The sequence below is a fragment of the Neovison vison genome, chromosome 1 (assembly GCF_020171115.1).
Source record: "Neovison vison isolate M4711 chromosome 1, ASM_NN_V1, whole genome shotgun sequence".
NCBI lineage: Eukaryota > Metazoa > Chordata > Mammalia > Carnivora > Mustelidae > Neogale > Neogale vison.
The window spans coordinates 243,981,417-244,008,674 of NC_058091.1; the positions used below are offsets into that span (position 1 = coordinate 243,981,417).

General features: G+C 41.2%; 1 protein-coding gene across 2 annotated transcripts in view; it reads right to left on the minus strand.

Annotated features, from left to right (window-relative positions):
* Positions 1–25,627, minus strand: part of SEC24A (SEC24 homolog A, COPII coat complex component) — a 66,049-nt gene extending 40,422 nt beyond the window's left edge. Inside the window, exons 1-2 of one of the 2 annotated variants that reach the window (XM_044227347.1) lie at positions 25,259–25,627; positions 5,299–5,790 (exon numbers count right to left, since the gene is read on the minus strand). In XM_044227347.1, coding sequence (XP_044083282.1) covers positions 5,299–5,790; positions 25,259–25,355 — 589 coding nt within the window. In that variant the 5' untranslated portion in view covers positions 25,356–25,627. The remainder of the gene's footprint in view (positions 1–5,298; positions 5,791–25,258) is intronic. The other variant, XM_044227339.1, reaches the window with a different exon arrangement.
* Positions 25,628–27,258: the final 1,631 nt, after the last annotated feature.

Below are 27,258 nucleotides of genomic sequence, written 5' to 3' on the forward strand. Positions count from 1 at the left end.
TGTAGTCCATTCAATTAACATTAATTAGGTTAAAGCTACAAACTAGGGGTGCCTGGGTGGCTCAGTCAGTTGAGGACACAGACTCTTGATTTCAGCTTGGGTCATAATCTCAGGGTCGTGGAATCGAGCCCCATGTGGGGGTCTCTGCTGAGCTTTGGAGCCTGCTTAAGGTTCTCTTTCTCCCTCTTACTCTATTCCTCTCCCCTACTCACAAGTACTCTCTCTCAAAGAAAAAAAAGAAAGGAAGGAAGGGAGGGAGGGAGGGGAGGGGAAGAGAAGGGGAAAGGAAAGGAAGAAGGAAGGAAGAAAAGAAAACAAAGGAACACTCCCTAGGCTTAAAAAATCAGGAAATGATACAAAAGTTAAAGTATATACTTTATAAAACACTGATATCTGAGAAGTTTAACACTACTCACAAAACAAAACTAGGAATGACGTGGTATTTTTCTTTATATTTACCAGTATCTTGCTGCCTTGATTTCACAAGTTTTCTTTTCTTTTTTTTTTTTTTAAGATTTTATTTATTTGACAGAAAGAGAGAAATCACAAGTAGGCAGAGAGGCAGGCAGAGAGAAGGGGAAGCAGGCTCCCAGCTGAGCAGAGAGCCCGATACGGTGCTCGATCCTAGGACCCTGAGATTATGACCTAAGCAGAAGGCAGAGGCTTAACCCACTGAGCCAACCACGTGCCCCCATTCCAGAACTTTTTAAATCCTCTGAATTTGTAAATGAAATAGATAATAAATGAATTTTACTGATATTCTACCTATATTTGTAAAACCTTGTGATTTTTTAAAATAAAGGGATAAAGAGACCCAGATACGAAAATTTTCAATGTTTCGTTTTTTTTTTTTTAAAGATTATTTATTTATTTATTTATTTGACAGAGAGAGATCACAAGTAGGCAGAGAGGCAGGCAGAGAGAGAGAGAGAGAGAGATGAGGAAGCAGGCTCCCTGCTGAGCAGAGAGCCCGATGCAGGACTCGATCCCAGGACCCTGAGATCATGACCTGAGCCGAAGGCAGCGGCTTAACCCACTGAGCCACCCAGGCGCCCTCAATGTTTCTTCAATACTGTTCAATTCTCCAGGGTCAAAATGAAACACGATTGTTATTACTGAACCTTATAGCTCCGAACAAGACAAATCAGTGCCTGTTAACAACTGAAGACAAAGATTACTGCCATATAACTCTCTTATCAAGGAAGCACTGACATATATCCATTGCAATACAGACAAGTCAAAAGAACAAAAGGACAAGGTACACTACCAACTCAACACGAGCAAAAATGTATGATACATCTGGCCACAAAGGTATAACAACCTAATGTTTAACAAAATACAAGTGAGCTTATAGAGATTTTTCACAGGTTTAAGAAAAAAAAACTGAAACCACAACATGCTACATTTCATAAAGTAGACTTTTTAAAAAGACTTTATTTTTATTTATTTATTTTACAGAGAAAGAGAGAGATTGCAAGTAGAGAGGCAGGCAGAGAGAGAGGCAGAGAGAGAAGGGGAAGCAGGCTTCTACTGAGCAGAGAGCTCGATGTAGGGCCTGATCCCAGGACCCTGAGATCATGACCCAAGTCGAAGGCAGAGGCTTACACTGAGCTACCAGGTACCCCTAAAGTAGACATTTTTTCAAGCTGAATAATTTTTTCTTTTTTAAGTAGGTCACAAGCCCAGTATGAAGTCCAACACACCTTGAACTCATGACTGCGAGATCAAGACCTGAGCTGAGACCAAGAGTCAAGCACTTAACCAACTGAGCCACCCAGGTGCCCCTCAAGTTGAATAACTTTTTTTTTTTTAAGATTTTATTTATTCACTTGACAGACAGAGATCACAAGTAGGCAGAGAGGCAGGCAGAGAGACGGAGAAGCAGGCTCCCCACTGAGCAGAGAGCCCGATACAGGACTCTATCCCAAGACCCTGGGATGATGACCTGAGCCAAAGGCAGGGGCTTTAACCCACTGAGCCACCCAGGCGCCCCTCAAGTTGAATAATTCTTATATATAACATTCGTAGCTAGAGTTGTAGAACCTGCCCTCTTGAGACCCCTAAAGCCAATGTAAGGATGTTAAAAGATGGCTTATGAGGTAAAAGCAAAGTCAGATCGGTGGCTCAGTCGGTTAAGTGTCTGCCTTCAGCTCAGGTCAAGATACCAGTGTCCTGGGATCGAGTCCCACATTAGGCTCCTTGCTCAGCGGGGAGCCTGCTTCTCTCCCTGCCTGCTGCTCCTGCTGCTTGTGCTCTCTCTCTCTGCTGACAAAATAGACAAACAAACAAACAAACAAATAAATAAATAAATAGAAATCTTAAAAGAAAAAAAAAAAAGAGTCTGCCTTCAGCTCAGGTCCTGATCTCAGGATCCTGGGATTGAGCCCCAGCAACCGCTCTCTGATCAGTGAAGAGTCTCCTCCTCCCTTAGACGCCCTCTCCCATTGTTCATATTTCCATGCTCTTTCTCTGAAATAAATAAATAAAATCTTAAAAAAAGAGAGAGAGAAATTTAATGATGTGGACTCGAAACTTAGCATAACCTAGATACAGTTTTGAGATCAGATAATCAGGCATCTACTACCAATTAAGTGTTAAAAAAATGAGGAATTTTTTTAGAAGTATCTAAGAAAAAAGAAGGATAATCATATATTTATTTAAGGTTCATTTTCTTAGTAAATGTATCTTTCTTCCCCCTTCTTTTATATAAGAAACTTCCCAAGTTTTTGTCATTCGCATTTGTCTTTCACTGTATCTGTGGTGTAGCTCTCTACCTGAGGGCTTGTAATAACTGAAAAAATTTCAGATTATTAATGATGTGCTTTTTAATAAGAAGCTACACCTACTCTTAAATAGTTTTTATTTTTTTTAAAGATTTTATTTATTTATTTGACAGACAGAGATCACAAGTAGGTAGAGAGGCAGACAGAGAGAGAGGGGGAAGCAGGCTCCCCACTGAGCAGAGAGCTTGATGTGGGGCTCGATCCCAGGACCCTGGGATCATGACCTGAGCCAAAGGCAGAGGCTTTAACCCACTGAGCCACCCTCAGTGGCTCCTTCAGGTGCCCCTAAATAGTTTTTTAATAGTAGCTTTTCCCAAACTATTCTCTTGTGGCTTTGGGCCAAGTATTCAAACCTTATTTCTTATCTGTAAAAGAAGACACTGTCATGAAGATTAATTAAGATACCACATACAGAAGTTTGGCGAAGTGCTGGAAAATAAAAACATTCAATAACTGTTACTTATCATTATCAATAATGACATGAAAATTCATTAATTTCAAATGACTGATGCTCACTCATGGTGCCAAACGAATAAGAATAAAAGTAACCAGACGATTTCAGTTTGAACAACTGCAGATAAGAAGATTTCTACACAGAAACCAATTTTCAGTTTCAATTGATTAAGTGTCTGCCTTCAGTGCAGGTCATGATCCCAGGGTACTGGAATCAAGTCCTTAATTGGGCTCCCTGCTCAGCGGGGAGCCTGCTTGTCCCTCTCCCTTTGCCTGCCACTCCCCCTGCCTGTGCTTGCTCACTCTCTCACTCTGTCTCTGACAAGTAAATAAATAAAATATTAAAAAAAAAAAGAAAAGAAACCAATTTTCTAGACACAACTTTAACCTTTATAGGCCAAAATGCAAAATGTATTCACCAGAGCCAATGACAGATCAGAGGCCAAGAAAAACAGTTTCAGCAGTTCAAGTATATGTAGTATACAGGAATACATACACTAAGTAACTATTGATATTACTATTTCATTTGGAAGCTTTTACTAGTTCATTTCCTTGAGGATGTTGGCTCAACAGAATCAACCTGCAAATCTCAATACAGAATTTTAAAAGCTTTTTAAAGTAACACTATTAATTTTGTTAAGTGTACAAGACACTAATTTTTTTTTTAAAGATTTTATTTATTTATTTGACAGAGAGAGATTACAAGTAGACAGAGAGGCAGGCAGAGAGAGAGAGAGAGGGAAGCAGGCTCCCTGCTGAGCAGAGAGCCCGATGCGGGACTCGATCCCAGGACCCTGAGATCATGACCTGAGCCGAAGGCAGCAGCTTAACCCACTGAGCCACCCAGGCGCCCACTAATTTTAAGAGCTAAGTAGGAACAGTGAAATGGTTAAATGAACTTACTTGTGAACCAGATACAACCAAATTTTGATATACAAACTGATGTACACACAATCCCAATCAAAACTGCAAATTGACAAACTAATCCTAAAATTCTTATGAAAATGCCAAGAAAGGCAGAATAGCCACAACAAACTTGAAAAAGAAAAACAAAGTTGGAGGGGTGCTTGAGTGGCTCAGTCTGTTAAGCATCTGACTTCAGCTCAAGTCATGATCTCGGGGTCCTAGGATGAGCCCTGCATGGGGCTCCCCACTCAGTGGGGAGTCTGCTTCTCCCTCTGCCCCTCCTCTCCTGCTCATGCTCTCTCTCTCTCAAATAAATAAATAAAATCTTTTAAAAAAAGAAAAGAAAAAAGTTGGAGGAGTTACACTTCCCAAATTCAAGACTTACTACAAACCTACAGTAATCAAGTTGTTTGGTACTGGTATAAAGACAGTTATAGATCAGAGTCCCTTACATTTATGATCAATTGATTTTCAATAAGGGTGCCAACACCATTCAATAAAACAAAGAACAGTCTTACCATCCAATAGTCCTGGGACAAATGTATACTCACACGCACAAGAATGAAGCTGAACCCCTAACTCACACTATTCACAAAAATTAACTCCAGATTGATCAAAGACGAAATATGAGAGCTAAAACTATAAAACCCTTACAAGAAAAAATAAATATAAATCTCTGCCCACTGCTTTCTGACTACAATTCTGGTAATTAACACTCCTCACTACAAAAGTTATTGTCAGGATCCTACACCTTCTGGGGACCAAAACTGTCTAAGCCATAACAAAAAGATAACCCAAGCCTCAGATCAAGACAACAAAAAAGAGACCGAGCTTCTTAATATGGAACTGAGCTTAATATGGAACCCAATTAAAAAAAGTAATGGCAAGCCCATAAGGAAGTAGATCTACATGCATACCTGATTCCCTGAAGTATCATGGGTGACTCAAAGAAACACAGAGGATACCATCAAAGGTAAAAAGCAAACCCATGATTTTAAGCTAACTCAAGGTTAGAGAAGTAACTTATTTAAAGATTAACAATAAGAAAACTAAGAGTCCTCCGTTTAGTTTTAAGTCTTGAAATATAAATTATAACATCTCAACTCCTAAAATTTTCTCATTTCTACAGAGGAAGTACTCCTAATAAGAACTCTACCTGATTTTATGAAGTTGTTTTGAAATGAAGGATCTCCAGAAGAGACATACTGATGACTTGTCAAATTTGTATTCCCAGATATAGTTGGTTGGGATGATGCAGGAGGACAATGGTTTGTCTGTGATCCTGTGGATGGATAGTTATACTGCCAATTCAAAGGTGGATGTACGTTGGCTCCAGGAAGAAAGCTACCAGAAGGCATTGGTGTAGCAGCTGGGTTGTGAGAAGTAGGTTGTGGCATTCGGGGAACAGGAGCACTGTGAAGTGAAGGTGTCGCTGGATTAGAAGCCACAGGTGGTCCGTAAAGAGTCTGCCCAGGTCCCTGATAATTACTTAACGGAGAAACAGTCTGAGAACCACCATAGTTAGACTGTCCAGAGACTGGATTCAATGTCTTTGCTGGTATTAGATGAGGATAGGATCCTGGAAGCTGAGAATTATATCCTTGGTTCACTGATACTTGTGAAGACACCAGTACATTTTGGACAGGACCTTCCAATAAGAGGAGGAAAAATTAGTCTTGCAAACAAAGCAATAAAAAAACTTTAAGAAATACAGTAATACATATGGTACTCTTATAATTAAATAATAAAAAGACAACCCAATTTAAAAATGAACAAAAGATTCAGGCATTCAAATATATTTCCAAAGAGATATGCAAACAGTCAATACACACATGCAAAAACACTCAACATTATTAGTCATTAGAGAAATACAAATCAAAACCACAGTGAGATGGCACTCACACCAATCTGGATGACTGAAATGAAAAAGTCAGTAAACATTTTAGTGTTAACAAGAACCTGGAGAAAGTACTGAGCCCTGCATCAGGCTCCCGTTTCTCCCTCTCACTCCCCCTGCTTGTGTTCCCTCTCTTGCGTGTCTCTCTCTGTCAAATAAATAAATGAAATCTTTACAGGACACCTGGGTGGCTCAGTTGGTTAAGCGTCTGCCTTTGGCTCAAGTCATGATCCCAGGGTTATTGGATCCAGTCCTGCACTGGGCTCCTTGCTCAGTGGGCAGCCTGTTTCTCCTTCTGCCCCTGCCTGCCATTACCCCTGCTTGCGCACTCTCTCTCGGTCTCTGACAAATAAATGAATAAACAAACAAATAAATAAATAAATAACTTTAAAAAAAATGTGGAGAAACTGGAAACCTCACACAATGCTAAAAGAAGTGTAAAATGGTGCAACTACAGTAGAAAACAATTTGGCAGTTCCTCAAAGTATTAAACCTAGTTATCATATAATCCAGCAATTCCACTCTTACCTTGCATAAAAACTCATGCACAAATGTTCATAACATCATTATTCATAATTGCAAAAAAGTACAGACAACCCAAATGTCCATCAACCAATGAACAGATAAACAAAGGGTACATCTATACAACGCGATATCATAAAAAGGAATGCAATATTGACTACATTTTACAACATAGATAAACCTCGACAACATTATGCTGAGTGAAAGATGCTGGCCATCAAGAGCATATGTTGTATGATTCATTTATATGAAATGTGCTGAACAGCAAAATCCAGTTGTATTTGCTGGAATGCAGGCGCTGGGAGATTGTAGGGGCTGGGAGGAGGAGGGAATGGGGAGTAACTGCCAGTAAGAATAGGGTTTCTTTTGGGGATTATAAAAATATTATAAAACTGATAGTAGTGATGGTTGCAGGAAGCCTGCTGCTCCCCCTGCTTGTGCTCTCTCTGTCTCTCTCACAAATGAATAAATTTTAAAAAAATCTTTAAAAAATTATAAAATTGATAGTAGTGATGGTTGCAAAACTCTGTGAATACATGAAAGATCAATGAATTGTACATTTTAAAGCTGTTATGGGGTGCCTGGGTGGCTCAGTGGGTTAAAGCCTCTGCCTTCAGCTCAGATCATGATCTCAGGGTCCTGGGATCGAGCCCCGCGTTGGACTCTCTGCTCAGTGGGGAGCCTGCTCCCCGCCCCCCGCCTACTTGTGATCTCTATCAAACAAATAAAAATCTTTTAAAAATTAAAAAGATTAAAATTAATTAAAAAATAAAGCTGTTATAAAGAAAAATCCCTAGAACTACCACTTCTACTCAGAAATATACTGTTATTTCTGTTGCTTAAATTAGACAATAAAAGGAAACAGATAAACCCTTTTTTAAAAGATTTTTTTTTTATTTTTTATTTTTTTAAAGATTTTATTTCTTTATTTGACAGACAGAGATCACAAGTAGGCAGAGAGAGAGAGAGGAGGAAGCAGGCTCCCCCCCGCTGAGCAGAGAGCCCGATGTGGGGCTCGATCCCAGGACCCTGGGATCATGACCTGAGCCGAAGGCAGAGGCTTTAACCCACTGAGCCACCCAGGCACCCCTTAAAAGATTTTATCTGAGAGCAAGCGAGTATGAGCACAAGCGGGGCAGGAGGAGTAGAGGGTGGAGAAGCAGACTCCCCACTTAGCAGGGATCCCCAATGTGGGGCTCAAGCCCAGGACCCTGAGATCAAAGGCAAATGCTTAAAAGACTGTACCAGCCAGGCAACCCAAGATAAATACTTTTTAAAAAGATAGCACTCAGAGTGCACCTGGGTGGCTCGGTCAGTAGAGTGTGCAACTTTTTTTTTTTTTTTAATTTTATTTATTTATTTATCTGAAAGAGAGAGAGAGAGAGAACAAGGAGGACCAGAGGGAGGGATGAACACACTCGGTGTTGAGCTTGGAGTTGTACTTGGGCCAGAACTCATGACCCTGAGATAATGACCTGAGCAGAAATCAAGACTTGGATGCTTAACTGATTAAGCCACCTAGATGCCCCAGCTCCTCTTTAAATATTTATGTACAATGAAGACCCTCATCTTTGAGTTTAATATATGCATATGGTAAAGTCCCTGTCAACTGACATGTTACTTCATTTAATGACAAAAGACCTTCATAAACAAGCTATTCAATTTCCTACTCCTTTTCCTCTGCTCAGCTCCAGTCTCACCCACCTGAATGTTTCTTCAACAAGCTTAAATATGCTCCTACCATAGGGTTCCTTCACTTTTTAACTCTGCCAATAATGCTCTTCCCAAAGATAATCTCATTCAGTGTCTTTACTCGGGTCTCTTTTCGAACCATCTCCTCAAAGAAGCACCACGTGAACACCATAATTCAAATAGCACCTCTTTTCATTCTCTTCACCTCTGACCCTGCTTTATTTTTCCTTCTAGTGTTAAAATGACACAGGTTATTTATTTATAGTCTCTCCACCTCACTATAACATACAGTCCATGAAGATAAGGACTTTATTTGGAGAAATGTGAGAATCAACTGTAATAAAAGCTAGTTTCAAATGCTACAGTATTCACCTGATGGGATCTCTTTTTTTTTTATTCCTAAAGATTTTATTTATTTGGCAGGCTGAGAGAGAGAGAGGAGGAAGCAGGCTCCCCACTGAGCAGAGAGCCTGATGCAGGGCTCGATCCCAGGACCCTGAGATCATGACCTTTAACCCACCGAGCCACCCAGGCGCCCCGCTGATGGGATCTTTTAAAAGATTTAAAAAATTATTCCAGGGGCGCCTGGGTGGCTCAGTGGGTTAGACCGCTGCCTTTGGCTCGGGTCATGATCTCGGGGTCCTGGGATCGAGTCCCACGTCGGGCTCTCTGCTCAGCAGGGAGCCTGCTTCCCTCACTCTCTCTGCCTGCCTCTCCGTCTGCTTGTGATTTCTGTCAAATAAATAAATAAAATCTTAAAAAAATATTCCATTCCTGGGGATAAAAATATATTATATGTTTATAAAAGAAATTATTCCATGATATGGCACCATGCTGGATATTCTTATAAGCATGACTTTTAAATAAATTAAGGATGCCTGGGTAGCTCAGTCAGTTAAGCAGTCCGCTTTTGATTTTGGCTCAGGTCATGACCTCAGGGTCATCAGAACGAGCCCCACAAGAGGATCCACAATGACCATAGAACCTGCTTAAGATTCTCTCTCCTTCTAACCCTCCTTTCACTCACACTCTAAATAAATAAATAATAAAATCTAAATAAATAAGCTAAAAAGCAAAATAGTTCCTTTCTTGAAAAATTCGGTGCTAAAGACATGGGGTTGGGGAAGAGGTATAAGCATCCACACCGGAGGGAAGGTAGAATAGAATGAGAGAGCAGCACCAGCAATGGGAGAATGGTTACACACAGGAGAACTAACCAATTAAATACATACAGGATAATGGAAGCAAGGTCTCTCACTCTCTGAGAAGGGAGTCACAAATATGGAAAGGGGCAAACTAGAATGAATGAACCTAATGATGGTGGGTCTGCACTGGGAGTTACAACTTAAACTCATGGATTTCAATATATATATAGATAGGTAGTTTCCTTAATTCTGTCTGCTGAGACTGGTGGCAGAGACATTCTAATTCTCTGATTACATCTAGTACAAGATCTTGGTTTCTAAATATTTTTCTCTCCACTAAAAGGAATCATGGCTAGCAAAAATATAAAAGAAAAAACAAAAACAAACAAAACAAAAACCAATAAACAAAAAAGGAATCTTAGGGGCGCCTGGGTGGCTCAGTGGGTTAAAGCCTCTGCCTTAGGCTCGGGTCATGATCTCAGGGTTCTGGGATCGAGTCTTGTGTCAGGCTCTCTGCTCAGCGGGGAGCCTGCTTCCCCCCCTCTCTCTCTCTGCCTGCCTCTCTGCATACTTGTGATCACTGTCTGTCAAATAAATAAATAAAATCTTAAAAAAAAAAAAAAAGGAATCTTAGAAAGTACAAGAGCCTATAATATCTTACTGTGCCAGAAGTTAAAATGCCCAGGGATGATTTAATACAAGAAAACAGAGTGGACAGCTTGAAGGGCACCCAAAGGCCATCTGAGATAATATAAAGTCAAAATAAGTAATAATAACAACAGTGGATTACAATCCACTGAATAAACAGTCTAAACCAATAAATAAATAAATAAATTCATAGTCTAACAAGGAATGAAATATTTATATAATCTCTATCAGTGATTATTTTAAGTAGGCTCCATGCTCAGTGCGGAGACCAACATAGTGCTCAAACCCACAACCCTGAGATTAAGACCTGAGATCAAGAGTAGGATGCCTGGGGCGCCTGAGTGGCTTAGGTGGTTAAATTTCTGTCTTCAACTCAGGTCATGATCCCAATGCTCTGCAATCAAGCCCCATATTGGACTCCTTGGTCAGCAGGGAGTCTGCTTATCTCTCTTCCTACCCAACCTGTGCTCTCTCACAAATAAATAAATAAATAAATAATTTTTTTTTTTAAAAGATTTTATTTATTTGACAGAGAGAGAAAGAGAGAGATACAGCGAGAGAGGGAATACAAGCAGGCAGAGTGAGAGGGAGAAGCAGGCTTCCCGGCAAGCAGGGAGCCCAGTGCGGGGCTCAATCCCAGGACCCCAGGATCATGACCTGAGCTGAAGGCAGATGCTCAATGACTGAGCTACCCTAGTGACCCTAAATAAATAAAATCTTATGGAAAAAAAAGGGGGGGCACCAGGGTGTCTCTGTGGGTTAAAGCCTCTGCCTTCTGCTCAGGTCATGATCCCAGAGTCCTGGGATCAAGCCCTGCATGGACTCTCCACTCAGCAAGGACCCTGCTTCCTCCTCTCTCTCTCTCTCTCTGCCTGCCTCTCTGCCTACTTGTGATCTCATATGTCAAATAAATAAAATCTTTAAAAAAAATTATTCCTTGCTAATTGAAGCTTTCAAAGTTAAGTTCTGTCCTGTCAATTTCTCACAGATTCACTGTCTGTCTAAAAAGTATAAAAGCACCTGCCTTGGTCATTTCTTTAGGTCTCAATTTCATTATTGGGCCTCCCTGCACATGTAATATTAATCTGTCTCATGTATTTAATTCTTAGTCCATTTAGAAAACCTCAGATAGAGGAAAACTTCTACCCGCCCCCCACCCTGGGAACAAATGGAGAGTGACCTAATGGGTTTAAGGTTGGGGAGGGAGGTGATGAAAATCGATTGTGGGGGCGCTTGGGTAGCTCAGCTGGTTAGGTGTCCAACTGTTTTGTAGGTTTTTTTTTTTTAAGATTTTATTTATTTATTTGACACACAGAGACAACAAGCTGGGGAGTGATAAGCAGAGGGAGAGGGAGAAACAGGTTCCTGCTGAGCAAGAAGCCTGATGCTGGGCTTGATTCCAGGACCCTGAGATTATGACCTGAGTTGAAGGCAGAAGCTTAACCCACTGAACCACCCAGGTGCCCATAGGCATCCAACTCTTGATCTCAGCACAGGTCTTGATCTGAGGGTTGTGAGTTCAAACCCTCCCATAGCGCTCCAGAGTTGGCACGGAGCTCACTTAAAAATAAATCAAATCAAATCAAAGCAGGTGTGATGATGAATATACTGAAAACTACTTACTTGTATACTTTAAATAGGTGAATAGTATAGTATGTGAATTATTATATCTCAATAAATCTGTTTTTAAAAGTGGCTTTGGGGCACCTGGGTGGCTCAGATGATTAAGCATCTGCCTTCAGCTCAGGTCATAATCCCAGGGTCCTCAGATTGAGTGCCACATTGGGCTCCCTGCTTAGCAGAAAGCCTGCTTCTCCTTCTCCCACTCCCCCTCTGCTGTGTTCCCTCTCTTGCTGTCAAATAAGTAAAATCTTTTTTTATAAAATGAGATTTATATGAAACACTTACAGTGGTATTTCTCATAGTACTCAATAAATGTTTGCTGTCTTCATCTAAGAAACATGTATTTGTGCCCTTAAGAATGTAGCACTCCCCTAAGGCTGTTTATCAGTAAATCAAATAATTTCATCTGAACTAATCTTTTTTCCTAGTGTTTTTTTTAGTTAAGACTAATCCTGTATTTAACCTAATTATTCATTTTATTCCAAATGGTTAAGAACATTCTATTCATTCCTTCCTTAAAACACACATTTACCAAATATCATTGGAGTAAACAAAGGTGAATAAGATCCACTTCAACACTGCCCTCAAGTAGCTCACAGTCCAGAATGGAAGGCAAAGAACCAGGCAAGGACAATTGAGAGTGATGTGACAGTAGCAACTCAGGGCACTATGAGAGCACGGAGGAAGTAACACCTGGTCTAAAGAGAAGGCAGAAAGGTAGCAAAGATGGTTTCCTGAGAAAGGGAAGTTTCAACTAAGATCTTAAGAGATAATCAGAGTTAGTTCCAGGAAAATGAGCATCAAGACGGTTTCCAGAAAGGGGAGCAACATGCACAACAGCCTATGGTCATACAAAGGCACTGTGAAAGAAGTTCAGTATAACAGAACAAAAGCCAAGTGACTGAGCAAATCTCTGCAGTGCAACACAAGTTCAGAATTTTTCCCTTAATGAGTCTGGATTTCAAGGGCGCCTGGGTGGCTCAGTCACTTAAGCATCCCACTCTTGATTCTGGCTTGGGTTGTGATCTCAAGGTCATAGGATGGTGCCCTGAGTCCAGCTACACATTCAGCACAGTCTCCTTGTTCCTCAACCTCTGCTCCGCCCCAGTTGTGTGCTCTCATTCTCTCTCTCTCTCTTTCTCTATCTCTTAAATAAATAAAATCTTCAAAAAAAAAAAAAAAAAAGTCTGGATTTCATCCTAAGAGCAATGGGAGGCTTGGAAAGGCTACCTATGAGACATTTTAAATTTGCATGTAAGAGAACCTCTTAGGGATTAGAGAAGAGATCAGAGACTAAAAGGAGTCTACAGCTGTAGTCCAGACAAGAAACCACTGACTAAATAAAAAGTGGCAGTGGGAATATAGAGATGTTTGAATCAGTAAGAACATTTGTCAAACATAAATAAATATGGGCACCTGGATGGCTCAGCGGGTTAAGCTGCTGCCTTCAGCTCAGGTCATGATCTCAAGGTCCTGGGATCGAGTCCCACATCGGGCTCTCCGCTCAGCAGGGAGCCTGCTTCCCTCTCTCACTCTCTCTCTGCCTAATTGTGATCTCTCTTGTCAAATAAATAAATAAAATCTTTTAAAAATAAATAAATAAATATGAAGAAGTAAAAACATTTGTCAAAAGTTAATTCATAAGCATATTGTGGGTCTTATGGGTAAAAACAGATATTTCACAGCCTAATCTTATCACAAGATTTCATGATTCATTTTGTATTTGTATTTACTGTTTTATCATAGGCTAAATGCAAAAAAGGCCTTTAAGCCAGGTCCAGCCACATGAAAGCCAAGCATCATCAAAATGCACAAATGGGTGATGCAGTAGGTTGAGAGTTGAGAGTCCAACTCTCAGTTTCTGCTCAGGTCATGATCTCAGGGTCCTAGGACTGAGCCCTACATGGGGCTCCATGCTCCACACAAAGTCTGCTTAAGATTCTCTCTCTCCCTCTCTCCCCCTTTCCAACACACGCTCTGTCAAATAAATAAAATCCTTTTTAAAAATGCACAAAATAAGGCAGCACCTGGCTGGCTGCCAGTAGAGTGTATGACTTTAAGATAAAAAAAAAAATTTTTTTTAAGATTTTGTTTGTTTATTTATTTGACAGAGATCACAAGTAGGCAGAGAGGAAGACAGACAGAGGGGGAGAAGCAGGCTCCCTGCTGAGCAGAGAGCCCGATGCGGGGCTCGATCCCAGGACCTGAGATCATGACCTGAGCTGAAGGCAGAGGCTTTAACCCACTGAGCCACCCAGGCGCCCCAAGATAAAAAAATTTTTATTTATTTATTTGAGAGAGAAAGAGAGCCAGTGTGTGCACAAGGCGGGGGAGGGCAGCGGAAGAGGGAGAGACTCCCTGATGAGTGGGGAGCCCAACATGGGGCTCAATCCCAGGACCCTGAGATCATGACCTGAGCTCAAGTCTGACACTTAAACAACTGAGTATATGACTCTTGATTTCAGGATCATGAGTTCAAGCCCCATGCTGGGCTTAGAGCTTACTTAAAATGATTTAAAAATTTTTTTTATTCTGAAGTCATTAATAAAGTAAGTAGTCCATCAAAATTAGAGATCAGAGATTATGAATGGGTCCAGAACACAGCACTGTGATATACAAGTTATTCTGAGCACAGGGCATAAGTTCCTTAAATCTCTTAGTCAACCAAAAGCAGAGCCTCCCAAAAGAATGCCAAAAAACTCAATTATCATAAATCTCCAGCCCAGGAACAACCAGAGATAACTGACTCCTATCACCTGAAATGAGAAGTCTCCACACTACACCTAAACATATTGCCGCAGAACTATCAAATCTCCCATCTATTCTATTAAGGGCCCCATTTTTCCTAAAAATCATTTTGTTTTACCGTAAGTGCCGTTCTCTCTCTCCCCTTCTGCTATTAAGATGGCACCCAAGGGGTGGTTGGTAGCTCAGTCAGTTAAGTGTCTGCCTTTGGTTGAGGTCATGATCCCAGGGTCCTGGAATTGAGCACTACATCAACTTCCTGCTCAGTGGGGACCTGCTTCTCCCTCTCCCGCTCCCCATTTGTGCTCTCCTTCTCTGTCAAATAAATAAATAAAATCCAGAAAAAAAAAAAAAAGGATGGTACCTAAATTCCAAATTCTATCTGCCTCCTTGAGTCACATCTTTGTAAACTCTCATAATATATAAAAAAAACGGTATCTTCTCTCTTACTGATCTCTGTCTCTTGCCAGTTTAATTCACAGGCCCCCAAACACCAAATCTAACAGTGTAGGAAAAATTCTTCCCCCACAACTGAAAACAAGTTTCATCTTTATTTTTTCAATTTCTGAAGATTATATTTATTTATTTGAGAGAGATAGTCAAAGAGAGAGAGAGAAAGAAAAATGAATGGAAATGGGGCAGAGGAAGAGGGAGAAGCTGACTCCCACTGAGTGCGGAGCCAAATGGAGGGCTCCATCCCAGGATCCCGAGATCACAACTTGAGCCAAAGTCAAACACCTTACCAACTGAGCCACCCAGGTGCCCCACATTTTTTTAAGTAGATCCATGAGCAGCATGGAGCCCAAGGTGGGCCTCATACTCACATCCCTGAGATCAAGACCTGAACTGAGATCAAGTCGGATGCTCAACCCCCTAAGCCACCCAGGCAACACTTGACTTTAAAAAGAAAAGAAGACTGACCATGATAACGCCCAAATGATGTTCCAACACGTACAAAATCAAAACAATCCAATCAGCTTTGGCTTCAACCCAACATAATCCATCACATTATTTAATATGTTAACTTTGAACTGTACTGCTTTTACATATGTTTTTATTTTAACTTTTACTTTTACATTGTACAGAACCTATAAATATATGAAGTTTAAGCCTAGCTTTGTGTTTGCATACGTTTTTTTAAAAAAAATTTAACATTAGAGTTGCAAATAAATATTTAACACCCATATGTAAGTTTTAAAAACTGACTGAAGAAATACAACTGATGGGACTTGATGTGAACTGAGTATCTGAGTTCATGTGAAGAAAGTGAATAGAGGAAGCAATTAGGGATAACTCCCCAGATTCCAAACTGAACAACTCAGTGGACAGCAGTGCCATTCACTGGAGAGGAGAAGAAAAGAATTGGGGAAGATAGAGAACAGCAAAAGGAGGAGGGAATAAAGAATTATTTTAAATATACTTTCAGGTGTCACCAAGAAATCCAAATACAGATGTACAACAGAAAGACATCTATCTGCAGCCAAAGAGATGGATTTCAGCTTATGATATAACTTTGGCAATCACTGGCACATACACAACATTTGATACTATGGGGATTAATGACATCCAGAAGTATATATAGAGTAAGAAAAGAAGAAACCTAGCTACAGAAATGATGTGAAAAAAAATATTTTGGGAGTTTTCTTTTTAAATTTTTAAAGTTTTTTTGCCTTTTTTTTTTTTTTTTGGTATAATCTCTATAGCCAACTTGAGGCTCAAACTCACAAGAGCCCATACTCTACTAACTGAGCCAGCCAGGAAAGATTTTATTTTTAAGTAATCTCTACACCCAACATGGTGCTCAAACTCACAACCCTTAGACCAAGAGTCACATGCTATACTGACTGAAGAGCTAGGCACCCCTATTGTTATTATTATTTGTTTTAAGAACGAAAGAAAAAGAAGAGAACCAAGTCAGAACCTGAAAAACACCAATATTTAAGAAAGAGAGAAAAGAAGGGACATCTGGGTGGCTCAGTCAGTTAAGTATCTGCCTTCAGGATCCAGGGTGCTGGGACTGAGTCCCGCATCAGGCTCCCTGCTCAGTGGGGAGCCTGCTTCTCCCTCTCCCTCTGCCACTTCTCCCTGATCATGCCCTCTCTCTGGCAAATAAATTTTAAAGAAAAGAGAGAAGAAAAAAGGCAATCAAAAAAAGAAGAAAATTAAGAATACTGCTGTTGAGGAAAAAAAGACAAATCAGAAGGGTCTTAAATGGAAACAAGTAGTAATGAAGAACATCAGATGCTGCTTGAAAAATATGAGAAATGAAAAATATTTTTTGTATTTAATAACTAAAAAGTCATCTGTGACCTTATTTAGAGCTGTTTTGGGGGATGTCTGGAAATAGAAGCCAAATTTAGAGAAGGTAAAGAGGCAAAGATTCGGGGCACCTGCGTGGCTCAGTGGGTTAAAGCCTCTGCCTTCGGCTCGGGTCATGATCTCAGGGTCCTGGGATCAAGCCCCGTATCGGGCTCTCTGCTCAGTGGGGAGCCTGCTTCCCTCCCCCCTTCTCTCTGCCTGCTTCTCTGCCTGCTTGTGATCTCCGTCTGTCAAATAAATAAATAAAATCTTAAAAAAAAATAAAAAAGAGGCAAAGATGCAAACAAGAGATTAAAATAAAAGCAGATGGCAGCACTTGGGTGGTTCAGTAGGTTTGAGGGTCTGACCTGATTTCGGCTCAGGTCTGTCTTGGGGTTATAAGATCAAGCCCTGTGGAGGGCTCTGCACTCTGCTTCTTCCTCTCCCTCTGCTCCTCCCCCTACTCTTTCTCAAAATAAATAAATAAATAAAATCTTTAAAAGTAAATGATTGCTGGGGCACCTGAGTGGCTCAGTCAGTTAAACGTCTGCCTTCTGCTCGGGTCGTGATCCCAGGGTCCTGGGATCGAGTCCCACGTGGGGCTCCCTGCCTGGCGGGGAGTCTGCTTCGCCCTTTCCCTCTGCCTCTCACCTGCTTGTGCACGCTCTCTCTCAAATAAATAAATAAAATCTTTAAAAAAAAAAAAAAGTAAATGATTGCTACTCAATTACCCAAACAGCAGCTTCAGAATCAAAGAGATACAAGTTCCACCTTTGTAAATTCCATTTCTTTTTTTTTTTTCCCAAAGATTTTACTTATTTACTTGACACATAGAGAGAGATCACAAGCAGGCAGAGAGGGAGGCAGAGGGGGTGGGGGGAAGCAGGCTCCCCGCCGAGCCGAGAGCCCAATGTGGGGCTCGATCCCAGGACCCTGAGACCATGATCCAAGCCGAAGGCAGAGGCCTTAACCCACTGAGCCACCCAGGTGCCCCTGTAAATTCCATTTCTATTGCACTCAATGGGATCCCAGAATCCCCATTAGTAAAAATGTCATGTCCTAGGGGTTCTCATGTACATCAGAAGAAACTTTATGAAGAAACCACTGATGTGCCAAAATGCCTTGATATATGATTACTAATGAAATCTAGAATGCAAAGATTTTAAAAAAACTTCAGTATACTATTCCAATGAATAAAAAATAAATTTTATTTTTTAAAAATATTTTATTTATTTATTTGAGAGAGGGAGAAACAGAGAGAGCACAGGCAAGGAGAGAGGCAGAGGGATAGGGAGAAGCTCTGCTGAGCTGGGACCCTGCCAGGCTTGATCCCAGGACCTGGAGATCATGACCTGAGCTCAAGGCATACACTTAATCATCTAAGCCACCCAGGTGCCCCCAAAATAAATTTTAATTTTACAAGTTTCTTCAAGAAAGCCTACTGGACAGTCAAAAAAGCACAATCCATAAACTATCCCTTTCATGCACATTTAATACTAAAGGGAAAAGATGGCGCCAAGAATGGTTTTCCCTAAAATTTCAAGCAAAAAGACCAGCACTCTTTGTATTCTTAAGCAATTCATTCATTAATCCATTCACTAAATACATACTATTTTCCAGGGACAGTTTACATTTTCCATCAATCATACATGAATCCAACTGAATGACCAATTTAAATTAATTCAAGGCTCTCTAGAGTATGGTTCTATTAATTATGGTGTCATACACAGAAGTATAAGTAAAAGTCAGAGAAAAATGACCAAGTATTCAAAAATATCACATTTGAGAGAGTAATATGTTCCTTAAACCTTGACAAGTTCCTTCTTTTTGTGTAGGTATTTTTTTTAATTTATTTATTTATTTGACAGACAGAGATCACAAGTAGGCAGAGAGGCAGGCAGAGAGAGGAAGGGAAGCAGGCTCCCTGCTGAGCAGAGAGTCCGATGTGGGGCTTGATCCCAGAACCCTGGGATCATGACCTGAGCGAAAGGCAGAGGCTTTAACCCACTGAGCCACCCAGGCGCCCCTTTGAGTAGGTATTTTTTTTTTTTTTTTATTTGACAGAGAGAGATCACAAGTAGGCAGAGAGGCAGGCAGAGAGAGAGAGAGAGAGGAGGAAGCAGGCTCCCTGCTGAGCAGAGAGCCCGATGCGGGACTCGATCCCAGGACCCTGAGATCATGACCTGAGCCGAAGGCAGCGGCTTAATCCACTGAGCCACCCAGGCACCCTGAGTAGGTATTTTTAAATACAACAGGTTTGAATGATAAATTAAATATTGGGAAAGAATCTCATTCAGCACCTCACCCCACACATTAAATATATTCTGATCACTAAGAGAGCTGACCAAATGAAACTTAAAGTACGACAAATGAATGCCACTGTGTGAGTACAACTTGTGGGTCAGTCACTAAAAAATAATAGCATTCGGAAAGCAATGGAAAGAGAAAAGCAAATGCAAGGAATCTAAGTGGGGTAGGAGCAATTACAGGATCTGGAAAACATTTATGAAATGTGATGTTGAAATATCAAAGAAACTGACTATATACTAAAAAAAAGTGAGGGTCAGGTTATATAATAATTATAATCCAAGGGAGAATAAGCTACGTGGCAATTTTGAAAAATATAAACTTACTATAATCATATGCATCCACCTACACAAAGAAACCAAAGAGAAGGTTCTGATCCTTGATTCAGGCTCTAATTCCAGGTGCTAGGTCCTGAGATTCAGATATAACAACCAGATAAACTGAATAAGAGTGCTTAACTAAGACTGCCTAGGCTTGAAATCTAGTATCCACAATTTATTAGCTGTGTGACCTTAAACTAGTTCCTTGTCCACCCATCACGGTTTCCTTTTTTTTTTTTTTTTTTAGAGATTTTATTGATTTATTTGAGATAGAGAGCACGCAAGTGAGAGAGAGAGAGAATGTGCATGTGCATGAGCACAGGGGAAGGGCAGAGGGAGAAACAGATGGGAAACTCTGTCCCAGAACCCCTGGACCACGACTGGAGCCTAAGGCAGACGCACATCCCACTGAGCCACCCAGGCATCCCGCATCATAGTTTCCTTGTCAGTACTTAACAGTTCTTACCCCACAGTGCAGTTGTGAGAATTAGATGAGATAATGGGTATAACATAACCTAGCACTGAGTTTGGAATATGTAAACAATAAATGATAGTTCTTATGGTTACTATATCTGTCTTTCAGGAACTTCCAGTCTATCAGCAGAGACAAACATGAAGCTCAACACCAAAAGTTCTCACAGAGATACACAAAAAGTTTTGGAAGTCCAAAGTTACTGCAAGTTTTGGAAGTCCAAAGTTACTGCCCCTACTGAAAACATGAAAAGGCCACAACAATCACAGACCATGCCAATTTTATTTGTAGCATGCTTTGTTCATAACTAGAGATTTTCTATATCAAATACACGATCATAAACATGGTTTACATCATAATGAAACTAAAAAAGACCTACATTTCTGTCACGCCTACAGCAGATGGCACAAGTCTAACATTTAAATTGATGACCGAATAACAACCCCCAACATATTCTATTGTCTTAGTTAATATTGCTAAAAAAAAAAAAAAAACACTAAAAATACATCAGAAAAAAAGGAGTTTGGAAATGAGATCTAATCTTGTATTACGTGAATATATATTTAGTGACTTAAATTCCAAAACACCTAACTCTAAAACTTCCATTCAATGAAACTGGTAATTCCTAAAATGTGCTAGATACCATGTGGAAAGTTGGAGAGAGGATGATGTGCAAAAGCAGATACCCTTGCTTATACAGGTTTTATAGTCCAGAGGGCAGAAAGGTATTATTTTACAAAATTACATACGTTAGGGGCACTTCAGTGGCTCAGCTGGTTAAGTGCCTGCCTTCAGTTCAGGTTACGATCCCAAAGTCCTGGGATCAAGCTCCACATCAGTCTCCCTGCTCAGCGAGGAGTCCACTTCTCCTCTCTCTGCCTCTCCACCTGCTTGTGTGCTTGCTTGCTCTCTCTCTCAAACAAACTCTTCAAAAAATTAAAAAATTCCATACATTAAACCAGGGAAATCTGGGTGGTACAAATGATGACAAATATCCTTTGAGACCTCTACTATATTTGGGAGAAAGTGAACATTACATAAATATTACCAAAAAATAAAATTAGTAAAACTACAGTTTCTAACTGCCTTGGCAAATTGATCCAAGTAGTCAAAAAATCCAACTAATTAAAAGTGGGAGTCATGGGATACCTGGGTGGCTCATCTGATTAAACAGCCAACTTGATTCTGGCTCAGATCATGATCTCAGGTTTGTGAAATGGAGTCCCATGTTGGACTCTGCACTCAGTGTGTAGGCTGCTTGTCTCTCTCCCTCTCTGCCCCCCTCCCACAGAGTATGTATGCATTTGCTCTCTCTTCCTCTGTCTCAAATTTTAAAAAAAAAAAAAAAAAGGAAAAAAAAAGTGGGAGTCATGAGGAGCACCTGGCTAGCTCAGTCAGTAAAGCATGGGATTCATACTTGGGGTTGTGAATTTGAGCCACATAGGTACAGAGATCACTTAAAAAAAATTTTTTTTAAATCTTTAACAAAAAAGAGTGGGAGTTATTATTCGCCTTTAGCCTTATTACATATTAATGAGATGAAGATATGCCAGTTTATATAGCCTTACAGTTTCACTGTCAATTTTTGCAAAGAAAATATGTGTACACAAATCTATACAGACTTAGAGAAACTTGTTTAGACAACCTTTAGATTGCAATGTAACAATCTACCACAGAAAAAAAAATGTCCTGGTGTGTCAGGAATTACATATAATGACACTATAAAATACCACAATAAGTTACAGAAAAATGGAAAAGGTAACTATTCAGTCTTTTGATTTTCTAAAAAGTATCTGAATATTCAACTGAACTGTAATATGCAATTTAAAAAAGCTACATTGGGAGGTACAAACTTCCAGCTATGCAATGAGTAAGTCATGGGGATGAGAGGTACAGCCTAGGAAATATAGTCAATTGTATTTGTAATAGGATTGTATGGTGACAGATGGTAGCTACACTTGTAGTAAGCACAGCACATAGAAAAGTCCAATCAGTAATGTTATATAACCAAAATTAATTTAACATTATGTATCAACTGTAATTTTAAAAAACTACATTAACAGGTGCATGGGTGTCTCAGTCAGTTAAGCATCTCTTTTTTTTTTTTTTAAAGATTTTATTTATTTATTTGTGAGAGAGAGAGGGAGAGAGAGCGAGCACAGGCAGACAGAGAGGCAGGCAGAGGCAGAGGGAGAAGCAGGCTCCCTGCCGAGCAAGGAGCCCTATGTGGGACTCGATCCCAGGACGCTGGGATCATGACCTGAGCTGAAGGCAGCTGCTTAACCAACTGAGCCACCCAGGCGTCCCTCTTTTTTTTTTTTTTTTAAAGATCTTATTTATTTATTTGACAGAGAGAGATCACAAGTAGATGGAGAGGCAGGCAGAGAGAGAGAGAGAGGGAAGCAGGCTCCCTGCTGAGCAGAGAGCCCGATGCAGGACTCGATCCCAGGACCCTGAGATCATGACCTAAGCCGAAGGCAGTGGCTTAACCCACTGAGTCACCCAGGCATCCCAGCATCTGGCTCTTGATTTCAGCTCTGATCATGATCTCAGGGTCATGAGATGGAGCCCCTCCTGGTAGTCTGTGCTCACCAGAGAGTCTGCTGAAGATTCTACCCCTCTTCCTCTGCTCTTCCCCTGGCTCACCCTCAGGTGCACTCCGGCTTGCACACACTCTCTCTCTCTCTCTCCCCCTCCCTAAAAACAAACAAAAAACATCTTTTTAAAAAAGATTTTATTTATTGGGGCGCCTGGGTGGCTCAGTGGGTTAAAGCCTCTGCCTTCGGCTCGGGTCATGATCCCAGGGTCCTGGGATCGAGCCCCGCATTGGGCTCTCTGCTCGGCAGGGAGCCTGCTTTCCCCTCTCTCTCTGCCTGCCTCTCTGCTACTTGTAATCTCTGTCAGATAAATAAATAAAATCTTTAAAAAAAAAAAAAGATTTTATTTATTTATTTGACAGACAGAGAGAGATCACAAGTAGGAAGAGAGGCAGGCAGTGGAAATAGGCTCACTGCTGAGCAGAGAGCCCGATGCAGGGCTCAATCCCAGGACCCCAAGATCATGACCTGAGCCGAAGGCAGAGGCTTAACCCACTGAGCCACCCAGGTGCCCCAATAAATAAATCTTTAAAAAAAATAAAAAGCTACATTAAATCTACAGTATGAGTATTCAGGGGAGCCTAGGTGGCCCAGTCATTAAGTGCCTGCCTTCAGCTCAGGTCATGATCCCAGGTCCTGAGATCCAGACCCTGTGTCAGGCTCCTTGCTTGGCAGGGTGCTTGCTCCTCCCTCTCCAACACCCCCTGCTTGTGTTCCCTCTCTCTCTGTCAAACAAATAAATAAAATATATATTTTTTTAAATCTATAGTACGAGTATTCAAAAGATACTTTAGGACCAATAACTGCCCTGAAAGAGTTAACCAATAAAATCAGATTTCAACACTGAACTCCTTCTTCCACCTTCTAGAGAAATACCCTCTCCAATTGTTCACTGCATCCCTACTGTCTTTATTATTAGCAGGATGAACAACAAAGAAACCCAGTACACGCCATTAGCCATTTTACTGAAAATAATTCTACAAAAACTTTAGAAATGGAGATAATAAAGACTTTCAAAATTATACCTTCAAAATGCTATTTGTAGTCTAAGGATTTCCTTTTCTAAGCAAATTCTCAATTGGCCCTGGGCAATGTGTGCACAGGGACTGTTTTCTTTTACATTCCCAAGGACAGAACTTAGAAAGTGTGCAACAAATCTCTGTTGGACAGGATTAAGCCAACAGAGGTGACAAAATCTTTTATACTACATGTTGCAGTGGCTAACTTCCTTCAGTATCACACCAAAATTATGACAATGCACTTAAATATAAACTGACAAGGGGCACCTGGGTGGCTCAGTGGGTTAAAGCCTCTGCTTTCGGCTCAGGTCATGATCTCAGGTCCTGGATCGAGCCCCACATGCAGCTCTCTGCCCAGCAGGGAGGCTGCTTCCATTCCTGTCTCTCTGCCTGCCTCTCTGCCTACTTGTGATCTCTGTCTGTCAAATAAATAAATAAAATCTTAAAAAAAAAATAAACTGACAAGCGTATTTGCAGGACTTGCTCATGTAAAACTGCAATTTATAGATTATAAGAAAAAGCCGTAGCCATATGACTTTTTTTTTAAAGGATATAGAAGTTTATTGAATACACTGCAAGAAAGCAGCAGGAAGGATAGGAGGAGAGGCTGTCTGCAATCATATGACATATTCAGTTTTTCTGCCTCAAAGTGAAAGTCTTAAAATGATTTCATCCTCAGTGTAAATGTTACTAAATAGCCTAGAATCAAACACACTTTACTTAATCTGTTACCACAAATATGAGAAGGAACAATTCATTCAACTTAATACCATTACAGTGCTTACACTTATTCTTGCTTCTGCCTACATACCTGCCTACTCAAGACATTTTTAAAAGTCTTTTAGAGCCTTCTTTGTAAAGAAACACTAGTCTTCTCTAAACACAATGTAAATTGGGTATTTTAGTCACTGGCTATTTTCCTGAACTTCACAAAAATCTTAGATTACAATGGGCATTTTAAGTATATTAGTTTTATTCTACTAGTTTTGTTTCGATGAGCCAAAGATTTACTCGTAAATCAGTAACTTGGAAAGATTTTGGCAAAAAATCTTTCTTTCTCTAATATAACAATTATAGTAAGTTTAGCCAATCACCATGTAAGACAATTTAAAGAGTCCTAGAAGAGGCATAAAACTAACTCTAACACCAACTAATAAAGTGTAGTGCCACATGTACACTCTCGAGAGAGGTTCAGAGGTGTTTCCGACCACTTTTCCAAGTGAGTAAAGACCTCTGGAAATCAAACAGGAGATCATCCCCTATTATTTGATTCTTCCAAAGCTGAAAAGCTTAACAAGTGGCCTATGTACATTCGCCTATGGCTCTGGAAGACACGAGCAGGCCTTAAAGGGGCCTGCCAAAAGCACATTCATTTACCTCCATAAATTCAGACGCCCCCACTCCCACCCCATCGCAGGCCCTGTGGAACTGAAATGAAATGAATCAGTCCCGGAGCTGTGCTGTCTTGGAAGACAGGGTGAAGTGGCAAGGAAGGGGAAAGCACATGAACAGGCACTATGAGCCTTGCATGCGAGTACTGAGGTATGCACCGAATCTGTATCTTTCACCCACGTATACCCAGCGTGTTGTATTCAGCAAGCACTCATTAATTGTTCACTGAACGCACGAATAAATATGAAACAACTTAAGACGAGTCTGGGATTGCGGCTGGATATTCACGGCGGTCTCCTTGGCCCAGGCACCCACCACCACCCGCTCATTTGCCTGGCCGGGAGGTCACCCTCTTCCGTCGCCATAGGCAGCGGCAGTAACCAAAGGTCAGCTAGAGCCCAGGCCGCGCCAGCCGCCCGCCCCCCGGGGCAGTACTTACCGTTGCTGTAGAGAGACCCCGACACCGAGGCGGCCCCGTTCTGGGCCTGGAGGCCGATTGGGGCGCCGCCGGAGGCCGGTATCCCCGGCTGGGACATGACGACGGTGCGCGTCGGGGTTGGCAGGGGATGGTCGGGGTCTGCGACAGCGCCAAACTAAGAGCTGAAAGACGACTGCTGGAAGCGGAGGGAAGGAACCACCAACTCAGGACTGAGGCGAGGAGAGAGGGTGGCGCATCATGCCCTAGGCATGGCGCTGCATTCTTCCCAGCCCGCGAGCGGCCACGGGTTGGCCTGGGAGCTGACGCCTGGGAGTCGGACAGGTGGGGCCGAGAACGCCAGGCTGGAAGGCGGCAGCCTACCGAAAGCCGAGAGAGGCCTCGGCCGGAAGTGCCTGTCAGCCGCTGGCCGCGCAGGCGCAATCGAGACACGTGGCACTTCCGGCTCCGGACTCGGTCGAAGTCGCTGCTGCGGTCGGTGCGCTCTTTTTTCCTCTCAGGGCTTCCCAGAGGCCGCCCGATAGCTCCGGGTGTCCCTGCCCGAAGGACCGTGCTCGACCTCGCCTGCCACGTCACTGAGTGGCACCGCCGGCCGGAAGTGGCGTGTGTCACTGCTACGGAAATCCCCGCCGTAGTGAACGTCATCTCGCGGGCAGAGCTAGAATCTGAGAGTAGGCCGGGCTTCGGGAGCCACTTTCGAGGGGTGGGACTGACAGTTCCTCTCCTGGCATTTGTGAAGATAACCTGAGACGACAGAAGTCATCGTCCTCTCTTAAAACTATGCCTCTGGTAGCTGAACTGATGAATATTCGTCGCAGTATTTCATTTCACATTTCATTATATTCCAAGTGTAAATTATAAGGGGTTTTTTTGGGTTTTGTTTGCTTGTTTTAAGGGGGGGTAATTATGTACGTGTGTTAAAAGTAATCAAATCGAGGAGCAACTCTGTTTTTTCACTGGACGACTCAACTAATTTTAATTTTGAAACTCGCTGATTCATAGCATAGTCACGCGAAAGTTCATTAACATCATCACATTGAACAGCAGGTTTAAATGGCAGTTTTAGTTCCTCTTCTAAGAGGTTACAGTAAGGTAGAACATTCAAACTTCCTTTCTGGGCAAACAGACTTATTTTTTTATATATACTTTTAGGGAGGTGGGATAATACAGTTAATTGATGGACTCCTTAACCATTTTACCTACCTTCATTCTACTTGGGTTTTTCCTGCTCTGAGCTGATGACAAAGCTCTTCTTTAATCTACAGATTTGTTCTGTTGATTAAAGTGTCCTACCAAGGGCGCCTGGATGGCTCGGTTGAGCGCCTTCAGCTCAGGTCAGGATCCCAGGGTCCTGGTATGGAGTTCTGCATTGGGTTCCTTGCTCAGGGGGGAGTCTGCTTCTCCCTCTTCCTCTGCCCCTCCTCCCTACTTGGGTTCTCTCCAATAAATAAATAAACCTTAAAAAAAAAAAAAAAGCACGCCAAGGATTTTGTAAATGCCTGCTATGAAATACTATATTTATATTGTATAATGTTATGGTATATAATCATTAGAGCAAGAGCTAAACCATTGTGTCAGACCTGAAAAGCAAACAGTAAGAATTCAAATAATTAAGGGTTAAATTTTCTCCTAATCCTGTTTTTATCATTTGCCTCAGAACCTTACTAAAAATGTATTTGTCTTGTGTGGAGTTAAACAATTAAACTCCTTTGCACAAGATGCAAGTATGAAGGTTTCTTTAGAATGAAGATGATACTTTTAGTCAAACTGTTTCCCTATAACAAAATCCCAAATCATATATCTCAAGATTAATCAAAAATATGAGCAACACAAGCCTCTCAATGTTTTAAAAAGAAAACAGACCTCAGAGAGACTGTACCTTCCTGAGGTCAGAGAGAAAGTCACCGTCATTCTTCAAAGAGACAAATGCTTAGACCTGGTCTCCAACTTGCAGTAGTTTAATTTTTTTTCTTTTTTAATGCAACTCCTTAATTGGTTTATTG